Consider the following 12,508-nt stretch of genomic DNA (forward strand, 5'->3'; position numbering starts at 1 on the left):
TCAATTTGTGAAATTCAGTATTTAAGTTCAAGGCAAAAAGCGGAAGAAACTAAGCTTCAAATTATTTTTATGAACTAAAGGGGTCGGGGGGGGGGGGGGGGTTTACAGGAGCTATTTTTGGTTTGTACAGAATCAAAGGTAAACTACGGCACATAAAAACCTCAGCATTGAAGTGTAAGGCAAATTGGGGGAGAAAATAAACAAATAATTTTTATGGGCTCAAGGGGTAAAAGATGCATTTAATTTCATTTAATAAATTTCTCCAGGCAATAAAGACTAGAAAACCGACCCAACAAATAAATACTGTAGATGACTCTACAAAAGATCGCAGTATTAATGTTAAAGAAATAAATCGCACACGTAGGCTTATCGCATAACTCTCACTCAACAGAAGACAATTATGCAATGATTAAAAGCCTAAAAAACACACAAGCAACAAATAAATACTGCAGATGACTTCACTACAGAAGTGAGCTGCCGGCGGTTCACAGAGTGAGGGACTACACGAGGCTTGTACCAGAGCAACACAGAAGGAAAATGAAGGAAGACAACGAAGCGATGGCTGTTCCCACCACCGTGCTTCCTCCTTACAAGTATATTTATGAAAAATAAAATGTTATAGTTATTTTAATAATTCACAGGCAAATATGCCTTATCCTTTATACCTGTCTTTTGTAATACGTTAGAAAGTACAGCATAACATTCCTTAATCACGAGGATTATGGGTGTCTCAGAGGGGGTGTGTTCACTCCTTATAGGTCCTAAAAACAATACTGTTTCCTTAACGTGGAATGAGCTATAGTTGTCTGCACCTAAAGGGACTTTTAGCCCATCCTGTACATTATTACTAAGTTGACTGCCTCTTTTTTCTCTTTTCCAATTTGCTTTATGTTGAGCGACACAGATAGGTCTTATGGTAACAATGGGATACTCAAGGACAAGGAGTGGAAGGAAGTGGCCGTGGCTTTACAGTGTGGAAATGGGAAACCACGGAAAAACCACTTTCGGGGCTGCCGACAGTGGGGTTCGAACTCGGTATCTCCCGAATGCAAGCTCAAGCTGCACACCCCTAACCGCACAGCCAACTCTCTCTGTGGTTTGTTATCAGTATTGATGAAAAACTACTAAACAGATGTTGCTTTCTATAGCGTAACGGTTAGCAATATTAGCTGCTGTCCTTGGGGGCCCAGGTTCCCTTCCCGGTACTGTCAGAAGTTTAAGAATGGTAGGAGGGCTGGTACATGCAGCTCACCTCCATTGGGTGTGTGCCTGAAATGAGCTGCAGCACCTCAGGATGAGGACAAGTTTACTTACTGCACAGTTTTAGATAAATTTCCAGTTTCATCAGTTCTATGAACTGGACACTAAAACAAATTCCATTAAGGCGGAGCTGCAGGCACAAGCTATAGTTCCCATTTTCCTCCCTCCCTCACAGCAGTGAACCCCCTGTGGGTCGGCGACGCAGACAAAGAATACACCCGCGGTATCCCTTGGTTGTCGTAAGAGGCGACCAAGGGATGAATGTATTAGAACCATGAATCTACTTGTGATTAGTACCATCACGTGGTGAACACCATGGGTTGCTTTTACTTAAGAGTAGTACAACTATGTTAGGTACACAATAGGTAGAGACATGATTTTTTCGCATTAATTTTTGAACGATTTCGCGAGAAGGATACTAATTTTTGCGTTATTTCGCGAAACAGATATTGCCGTATCGCTTTAATGAAATTCTAAAATAATCATTAAAGGTTTCATTACCATCGCTGATCCTCGATTGTGGAGGTTAATTGATAGACTGTACATACCTGGTACATACTTTTGAAGCCATTTCATTTCTGCAGGGTCGTATACCTTCTCCAGCGGGATGTTGGCTTTGAGTAGCATCGCTGCTGTTACGTGAATACATTCTATTTTTTCACTCTTAGCTTTCTTTTGCATATCTAATGAGAGTTCTATTGTTGCCTGCCATTTCACTGTTGGAGTGCTAAATTTACGTTTTTTTTTTTTTTTTCTAGGGGCTTTACGTCGCACTGACACAGATAGGTCTTATGGCGACCACGGGATAGAAAAGGCCTAGGAGTTGGAAGGAAGCGGCCGTGGCTTTAATTAAGGTACATCCCCAGCATTTGCCTGGTGTGAAAATGGGAAACCACGGAAAACCACCTTCAAGGCTGCCGACAGTGGGATTCGAACCCACTATCTCCCGGATGCAAAATTTACGTTCTGAATGTTCCTTATTTTTAAAACAATGCTTTGAGACAGTATCATTTTTCTCCCAGTCGATACGAACATTACAAAATTTACACATTAAAATATTGCTTTCCGAAACGTATAAACCTTCACTCGCAAACGGTTGAGCTCTGCTGTGCACCGTAACACTTGTCGAGCAACCCATCTTCGCTACTATCTGTGATCACGTGATCACTTTCTTAATTTTACCTGACCACGAAGCCGAAATACACCAGGCTGGGGTGGGATTTACCAGCCACCAAAAGAACAACATTCCATATATTTCGTTTGGCAAGAAGCATGGAGCCAACCCATTTTCTTTGATGCCATGCCTTAAAGAGAATTTTCGGAACATTAATGATAACATATTTCTTTCCTGATGAATCTTTGTTCGCTCTTCCTATTCTTTTCATACATTATCTTGGAAAAAATGTCAAGTTCATTATTCACTACAGATTTCGCTGTAATATCACACTTTTCACGAAATAATTGAATTTCGCTTTAAAATGGCCTTATTGCTTTAATTCGCGAACATAATATCCATATTTTCTTAACCAGAAACATATGATTCGTAAAGATATCCCAAAATCGCTTCAAAATATTTTTTGTTGCGTTTATCGTTAATGCGAAAAAATCATGCCTCTAACAATAGGTTTATTATGGACTGTTTTTGCTAGGGGCTTTACGTCGCACCGACACAGATAGGTCTAATACCAATATAAATGGTCCGTTATTGGACATTATAAATTTTCCAGCTAGCTCATTCTTGGTTGCCAGCGTTTCGCCCTCGTGTGCTAGGGTGGGCTCATCAGTTGGTACCTAGCACACCTACCAATACGCTGGCTAGTGCATACCGTGGAGGCCACTGCGTAGGCTAACTGGAGCCACCGGCAGTGCCAATGCACTAAGAGACTAAGAGAATTTTTAGTGATGAGACAAAGTCTCTTAGTGCATTGGCACTGCCGGTGGCTCCAGTTAGCCTACGCAGTGGCCTCCTCGGTATGCACTAGCCAGCGTATTGATAGGTGTGCTAGGTACCAACTGATGAGCCCACCCTAGCACACAAGGGCGAAACGCTGGCAACCAAGAATGAGCTAGCTGGAAAATTTATAATGTCCAATAACGGACCATTTATATTGGTATTATAAATTTGCTCATTCAGGACAAATATTTCAGATTCCCTATGGGAATCAACATCTATATCAACAGATAGGTCTTACGGCGACGATGGGATGGGAAAGGCCTAGGAGATGGATGGAAGCGGCCGTGGCCGTAAGGTACAGCCCCAGCATTTGCCTGGTGTGAAAATGGGAAACCACGGAAAACCATTTTCAGGGCTGCCGATAGTGGGATTCGAACCTACTATCTCCCGGATGCAAGCTCACAGCCGCGCGCCTCTACGCGCACAGCCAACTCGCCCGGTTTATGGACTGTTGACCTGGATTTTGGACCCCTTTAGACAACAAGCATCGTCCATTCAGGATTGTGCTTTAGAAGCAGCCCCTTGATTAGTAATGCTATTGTTCATGATAGTTTCCGGTACGGATCCACTGATAGTTTTAATTTCATATTCATCCGTTCAATCTTCTCGTTCTACGTCTCCCTCTCACTCTGTTTCCCTCTAAGGTGGCTCGGCAGCAATATTATAGCAGGGAGGGCAGGAAAATGAAAGCGCGCGACTACCTGGGATTGGCTTAAACGGGAGGCGTGTACTGGTTGCTGCAGTAACTACAGTGCTGCGAACTGTCAGAACACCCGAGTTATTTTAATAGAACTATAGTATACGGTATCAGAAAACAAAATGGCCTCACAAATGACAAAATGCTGTGTATTAAAAAATATTTCAATGTTTTTTTATTCATTTTCATAATTTTTTTTTTGTAAAATTACAATAGGAACATTCCTTGTTTGAAAAAGTGCATCTTATAAAAAAAATCAATTCAATACAGAAGAAACATCAATAATTAAATAATACAGATCTTCACAGATCAGCATTCAGACATTACAACAAGCAGCACAATACAATAAAACACTAATTCAAATTGGCACATAACATTAACTGAATTTGTTTTAAAAGCTGCTATTATAACATACAGAAATCTAGAGAATGCTTAACAAAAATTATTTTAAAAAATGCATTCCTGAGACTTCTATTACTCAGTCCATGGATTTATGCTTCTCTCACAAAACTAATGCTAGTGATAATATGCAATGTAAACAATATTAAATACAAATCCAAAGAAAAAATCTGCTCCATCTCACATTCATGATTGGTCACTGGAATATGCACATTTATTTTGGTATCTGGCCAGGACTTTTGAAGTTGAACATAACATATTAGTCCTATGGAATATATCATCTAATGTTGCCAGATTCTGAACTAGTCATTTCCAAGTAAGGTTGCCACATTTTGCCAAAGAAAACAAGAAATGTCAATAAAAATGTGGGACATTCCATGAAATTAATGGACACTGCTGATTTAAGAATAGGATTGCATTTGCTATTTGACTTTGCCACCTTTAAAACATCAGCATCAGAGTTTACCACTGTATGAAATCCTTGATATGACATTTTCATATTTGTTCAAATCACAAGTTCAGTCTTTGTAAGGATAATGAGCATCTACCATATTTTCTCACATAGTTAATGCCCCTGCATAGTTTATGCACCCCAACTCTTTTGGTTCAAAGAAGGGGAAAAATTATTTGCATATTTGACACACCTACTTTCTCAACAATTCATTGCACAGTTCCAGATATGTTTTGAAATAAAGATGTCAAGTACTAGCCTTCCTATTGTCAAACTTGATATTCCAAATATTACATAATTTCCTGTTATCACCTGTTAGGAAGTACGCACTACACTTTTTTTAATTATGGAAGAGACCTTGCTCCAACGCTTGAATTCATTGGATCTTCATTTTGCAACGACGGATATATTGTTTCTCATGAAATGCTGTATTTTAAATGACTTGGATTTTAAGGTAACCCAGGCTGGATGATTACATTTTATGAAGAGAAATGGACTTTCTCTTTGAAGAACAACATTACGCCAAATAATTTCAACCAAATAGTAACCGATTTTAATCGCATCACAATTGGGAAGCAGAAAGTGAGGAAATATTAGGTTTCCCCACATAGGAAACTTGGATCCGATGCCAATCAGTTTCAATATGGCACAAAGTCGAACAATTGATAAGAAAGGAACATAGTGTTAATGTGCGTATTACTGACAGTGAAAAATGATGCACTGCACTGCTTAGTGTAACAGCTGATGGTAGAGAGCCATGTCGAAGACAGACCATAAATGTTAAAACTTACTGCTTATATGACTGGTACTTTAGTTAATCCATATTTATTTTGCTTCATGCCGTACTATCAGCTTGTAATGGGTGGAATATTTTTCCGTGTCCGTAGTTCAAACCCGCTTGCCCAACTTGCCTCATGTTTTCTCTTAGACTCTAGAGAAGAAAACTTATGCCGTAATTTTATGCCAAATGACAAATCTGCAAATGAGTTGAAGCAACTTTGTGTAGAGCATATTTGATATCACTTTTAAAATGTACATATAAAAACTTTTTTTTGCATATCTGAATTCCTTGAATAAAATACAGACGCAAATTTTTTGGCTGTACTTTCCATCAAACATGTGTGTTAATTATGCAAGAAAATATGGTATTTTTTGTATCAGCCCACTTAAGCACAAAACAATTCAGTTTTTCAAGTTCTTGCATCATTCTATTCATTCGATTCATTTTTTACAACCTGTTTTAGTGGCCACCTCTCGTAACGGACAATTTTCCATGGAACCGATGGTGTCCGCAGAGAAGCTCAACTGTTTACTTTTACTTCATAACAACAACAACAACAACGGAAATGGACTCACATTTGACACAGACTACTCATTTCACACTGGGCAAGGCCAATTATTAAGAGACAGATTTTTTCAACAAGTTTAAAAGTGAGCTCTCAAAAGGGTACCATTATTTAATTCCACAGAATGGAATTAGTTAACATGTATATTTTACCATAGGTCCTCAAAGGGTAACATTTAATTCCACAGAATGGAAATACTTAACTTGTATATTTTACCTTAAAATTACTTAATGCTCTTAACAGTAAAATAGAATAAATATGTACATCAGTTCAACAGACTCAATCTCTCAATTTTCAAATTAAATTTAAGGCTAGGGATCAACGAGTTCAGTAAAGAACAAGGAAGATGGATAATTAAAGGCAGACATACACCTCCCAGTCTGCAAAATATTATAATTGACCAAAATACACTGAAGTGAACTTTCACCATATCTGCAGAAAATAAGTTACCTATAAAACTTCAAGAATAAAAATGTTATCATGTGATCTGAGCTGGTGGACATTTAAAAGTAACTCCAGCCTGCCATACCTATGTTTATCACTCCTCTGCTCAAAACTGTACTTTTGACATAGAAGGCGCCCTTCATTCCAATCATGTACTATGCCCTGCACAGAATTTAGAGCATCAGGTGGGGAATGTATAGAAAGTTCTGCTTTTTAACAATAAATAATATCTATATTGTTAATATAGGTTAAGCCATTCAACGCCAAACCCCTATATATACGTTTTGGTGCAGTGTGCACTTCACCGATATCATATGAACGGGATATAGTGTCATGCTTTGAAATTCCGTGGAAATGCTCAAAGAAGTTCTGTACAGTAGATATACCACTCCATTTTGTGTGTTTTGAAAGTGATCTGATGTTATTTCAGCTTCATTGGAGTGGAACATCTTTCCCGCTAACACGCTGCCATCATGGCATCTTGAAGTAACATTCAACACTTGTTGACTAAGAAAATGAATGTTTCCTCATAAATAGTGATTCTGGATAGCTATATTTTGATAATGACGATGGAGAATACATAGGGGGTAATATTGAACTACAAGAAAGTGCAAGACAAAGTAGTAATGATGAATCTCATGCGGAATTGTCATCGCCTCCTCAGATGAATTCTTTTTTCCCCAAATGTTAACAATTTTGATATCAGTTCTTGGATCAACAGTTTTATATTTCAGTCATAGTATCACTGAGCGGAGTAGCCGTGCACGTTAACATGCTACAGCCATGGAGCCAAGCTCCGCATTCGGCAGGCGAGTGGGTTCAAACCCCAACATCAACTGTCCTAAGTTGTTTTTTCTCTTTCTGGTTTCCCTTTCGCACTCCCAAGCAAATGCCAAGACAGTTCCTATTCATAGACCACAGCTAATTCCTTCCACTTCCTTACTCAGTTTGCATCAGGAAGGGCATCCAGCCGTAAAAATATGCTGTAAAATATAATCTCACTTCATCCCCAGCCCCGTATTGGGTTGCGGGGCTAAGGGGACGGTATGTGTTCCATTAATATTATCAGAACAATTTATCTGTAAAAGTGTTTCTTCCTTAAAAAACCCGGCCCAGAGGGTTCGGCTGGTCATCAAAACTCGGCAGTGAAAATGTTAAAAAAGTGAAGGATGAAATAATAATAATAATTTTGTGTGGCTATTCCTAGTCTGGTGCAGCCCTTGTAAGTCAGACCCTCCAACGATGGTGGGTTGCGTCTGTCGTGCATGTGAATTTTTTTGTAGTGGAGGATAGTGCTGTGTGCAAGTTGCAGGAATGCTGCAGACAGTACAAACACCCAGTCCCCAACCAAGGGGAAGTAATCATTTGGCAAATTAGTCATTTCAAAGTTCAAAGTTTCCAAAGTTCTAAAAAAATTGTTGTTCTCCACCGTTAAGGTTCAGGCTATTTATCTAATTGTCGACTTTAGAACAAAAAATAAATTACTTCAAAAATGTTGGGGGTAACTTTGAAAACATTGGTGAAGTGCAAAACAAGATAATACTTCAGAGACCGAAGATTAAGTTTCAAATATGAGGCAGACTGAATTTCATTGTGACAGGGCTAACAGGATTGGAGGAACAAAATTTATAAAACGGTTCGATATTCAACAGTGGCAGGTGTATGTTGACCTCTTAAACTAAGATGGAAGGTTTCAATACCTTAATGAATAAAGATTAAATTACAATAGATTCTTTATATTTCTAGAAGAGAAACATATGAAACTACTTGTCGTATTTCAGATATTTTCCTAGTTTACCAGGCATTTTCCTGGTCATTCACAACCTTAATTAAGTATCTGCATTCCAATAGCCATTTAATGTGTAAACAATCTTTCATCATATTTTCCCATACCTTCTCTATGCCACAAACCTTGCAGTCATGCCACCGATCCACAGTAGAGACCTGCAGAAATATTCTTATTTACTTGGGTTTCTCTTACTTGTTTCACAAGGGGAGGTCACGATGTCCGCATCACCGATTTCATTCAAACTTTGTAGGTTGGTAGTACTACATTACAAAAACACACTGGCAAAGTAGCAGCACACAACTCTCAAAAATTTCCGAGAAAAACAAAACAAAAAAAAATTGAAAATTGAAAATGTCGAGAAAAGCTACGAGAGGTTTAGCATGCCAGGTACCATCAAGTTGTAGACCGTGGTGGGGTGGTCGAGTGGTTAAGTTTGTATACTTCAGTTATGAAGAATGCAAGTCATGCTCGTCTTAATTTTTTTCCCCCGACATTTCCTGATCCCCTTTTTCCTCATGTTGTAAATGAGAGCAGCAGTTAATGACCGTCTGACTGTGTTGTGTAACGATTGTGTGCGATGTAACCAGACATGCCCATCATAAGTTCAATAGGCATTGAGATCTCGCATGTTGATTCATGTTCGAACAAAAGTGTTTCTGAATGTGAAGTTACAAAAAGTGCAAACGAGTTCCCGGTAGAGCAAACAACAAATAAACAGTTGAAAAGGGCCATGGCTTACGTCAAGCACCTTCTTTGTATAACTCGCTTACTGGATCTCGGCGACTCTGTTGAGATTACAAAAGAGGCCGAATTATTGAGAAAGAAAATATTTAAATCTATTTTGACAGTAATATAAGAGAATAAATTTGTAATAGATGTAAAAAGTGAAAAAGGGGGGTGGGGGTAAAAATCTTGTAGCAGCGTGACTCAAACTCCCCATCTTCAAAACTGAAGTGGAAAATCTTAACCACTCGACCACCGTGTCACAATTTCTTGCTTGATGGTACCTGGCATGCTAAACCTCCCGTACTTTTTTTGACATTTTCAAAATTGCTTTTTCTTAAAAGTTTTTGAGAGTTGCATGCTACTACTTTGCCAGTGTGTTTTTGTGATGTAGTACTACCAACCTACAAAGACTGAACAAAATCTGTGATGCGGACATCATGAGCTCCCCTTGTCGGACAGAAATATGATTTGCATGGTCTAGAGTACCCCTCAACACTACTCAGTATGTTCGTACTGGATAGTTTTACAGTTTTGTAATTCACTGTCTAGTGATCGATGGAGACACTGCCTCTGAGAAAGAAACATATCAAGGAACATTATATGTTCTCAAAGCAGAAAAATAATTTATAACGTGCTAAAATTTTGCAAATAAGAGGGGGCCAACATTTCCTCTCAATAAGGCAAGAAGAGCACTGGTAGAGGTGAGAATACTATCCGAAATATTGCCAGAGAGCATGACTAGGTTGTAAATGATGGCACAAAAGTTGAAAGCAAAAAAAAAAAAAAAAACCGAACTTGATTAAAATGACAAGTCGGTAGGATTTTATGAAGAGAATAAAGAAATTAAAATTGTCCTGAAATTACTGAATGAAGAGAAGGGGAAAAAAATTTCCTGTAGCAAATAGTTACATTTGGAGAATATCAAAGGGAATGAGAAAGAGTTATTGCCAATAGTATTTTAAACATTCTACGAAATTACACATTTTTCAGAACTAATTTGGGCTGGGATCTTGTAGGATTAAAAAATGTCGGACTACCCTTGAAAAATTTTCTAATACTGTATATAAAACCAAACCCAAACCCTATGACACTACAGCGCTGATAGGTCTACTATGCGACCGCTGCTCAGCCCGAACGCCTATAGATTACACAACAAATCCTCATAGCTTTCTAGACAGGTGCCGCTAGCTCACCGTCAGGCAGCTCTTCAACTGTTCTCATGTGGGCTGCGTGAACCTCAAACCAGCGATCAGATCCAGGTAAAAACCAGGACCTGACTGGGAATCAAACTGGACGCCCCCTGGCAAGAGGTGGGCTTGCTACCTGTAAACCACGGGGCAACACTTAAAGAATTTAATAAAATATTGAATATGGATTCTAGCCCGCCTGGTAGCCACGATCGTTAAGGCATTGAAGTCTAAACGGTCTGACACCGAGGTTAGCCGGTTCGAGTCCCGTTGGTCGAAAAAATTTCACCATCAGAATATTGGCCGGCAGGGTAGGGGAAGTAGTGGTATACAATTTCTAATCACTAGATTGCATGCCCTCTCCGCAGTGCTCATATGGAGTGAGGGCATATGATGCTGTTGATGGTGATTCATCCGTCGGATGGAGACGTTAAGCCTTGAGCAGACCCCTTGGTGTTATTCGACAGGAGTAGGCTATGTGTCAGCACCGGGTTTCACCCTCTCCCTTCCTACTATCATACATCACGTCATTCATTTCATCTCATTAACTCCTCTGATGAGGTTGACGTCATGAAGGGCATCCGGTCATAAAAATCCGTCACAACAGATTGATCTCACCTCACCTCATACGCGACCCCGTCGAGAAACGGGACTAGGGTTTGGACAAACAAACAATTGAATATGGACTCTATTCTGATAAATGCTAGCTTAAATAAAGTACAGTACCATGATTAAATCCTATCATTACATTGCAAGTGGAATTTTAATTTCTTTCTTCTATCACAGATACAGTTCAGATTATCCAAAATTTTGGATGTGCAAGGTTCAGATTACTGGGGTTCTACTGTAACCTTAAGAGTTCCAGAAAAAAAAAAGAATTACTTTCCTGAGATGACAGACTGTCTTTCTAGGTGAAGACAGTTCTTCCTTATCCAAGTCCCGCCATTGTCCTAACAGGTACACAGTACATTGCTCCACCTTCGTGCAGTGTCTTCCTATGTCTATGTGTATGGCAAGGTTGACACATCAATAACAAACTTACATCAAAATGGCAATGGTTTATGCAACAGTAATATAGAAAACAGAAGGAACACACAATACACTCCACCCCAGCCTTAAATGAATGAAATAACAGATACATTTAAAATGAGAGAGAAGCATAGATTTACATTAATACTGTACATGTCCAGAATTCTTATAGACTTTCACAAAAAAGTTAAACTGGTTTGCTTGAGTTCCAGTGTTAATAGTAGCCCCACGGCGCTCAGAGTTCTGATCCATTTCATCCTCACTAGAAGAATTGCCAGATTCGAAAAGAGGTCCAGACTGCATGGATACAGATCCCGAATCACGCCTTAGTCTTTTGCACGGTTGAGCTGATTGGTTCAAGTCCTCTTCAGAACGACTTCCAGACAATGACTGGTCCACTGCATCTCCACTGTCAGCAGCCCGATTGCCGGAGCCAAACTGGCTGAAGTGCCTAACAGCAAGACTGGTATTGGACGACTGTACGCTAGAGGAAGCTGACACTCCGGAGTCCCCCACATTCGTCCTGTTGGCAGCGCTCATGTTGGTAGAATCAGGGCTAGCGGCAGCTTCACTTAGGGTGGACAGTGAACTCTCTGGACGCGAGTCGTGAGAGGGTTCTTCTCTTTCAGCAGATGGACCCGGTGTATTAGCCTCTTCACCAACCACGTTATGTCCGTAAGCCCTGGAAACGATTAAACACAAACTCTTACAATATGCCTGCTGAAATCATTTATACTCCCTGGCATGTAAGCCTATACACTAAGGGTACAATTCTCTTTCTCCCCTGTTAATACTGAAGCATTTTTAGTTACTTTCTAAGTGTTGGGTTTGATTTAGTGTCTCTAACCATACAGTCATGGTTTATTTTGTGATTTGCAAGAACTACGCATTGCCACTGCTGTATTATTAAAAACAATAGTGTTGCATTTGTGGGTATAATTAATGCATTTTTTTTTTTCTGTGGTGTTGTAAGTCTGTCCGGGTAATACCAGGTAAGTACAATTGTGGCATGTTCGAATAATGCATTTAATAATGTAGTTGGTGCGAAATGACAAATGCAGCATTTTATTAATTATGGACTTATTTCGTACTATACTTTCTCATACGAAGGTCGATCAAATATAAACAGGATTTTTGTTCGTGAAAATGAACAGTTGGTAGGACTGGCCCTGCGTTTCTCGTATGCTTAGGCGGGACCGTTAGGAATGGGGGGAGCGTGCTGTTAG

At 39.4% G+C, this 12,508-nt stretch overlaps 1 protein-coding gene across 3 annotated transcripts in view; it reads right to left on the reverse strand.

Annotated features, from left to right (window-relative positions):
* Window positions 1-4,073: 4,073 nt before the first annotated feature.
* LOC136882304 (uncharacterized) overlaps window positions 4,074-12,508 on the reverse strand; it is a 124,999-nt gene continuing 116,564 nt past the window's right edge. For all 3 annotated transcript variants that reach the window (XM_067154878.2, XM_067154877.2, XM_067154876.2), the window contains exon 11: window positions 4,074-11,964. In XM_067154878.2, coding sequence (XP_067010979.2) covers window positions 11,424-11,964 — 541 coding nt within the window. In that variant the 3' untranslated portion in view covers window positions 4,074-11,423. The remainder of the gene's footprint in view (window positions 11,965-12,508) is intronic.

The sequence above is a fragment of the Anabrus simplex genome, chromosome 10, assembly GCF_040414725.1.
Source record: "Anabrus simplex isolate iqAnaSimp1 chromosome 10, ASM4041472v1, whole genome shotgun sequence".
In the NCBI taxonomy this organism is placed as follows: domain Eukaryota; kingdom Metazoa; phylum Arthropoda; class Insecta; order Orthoptera; family Tettigoniidae; genus Anabrus; species Anabrus simplex.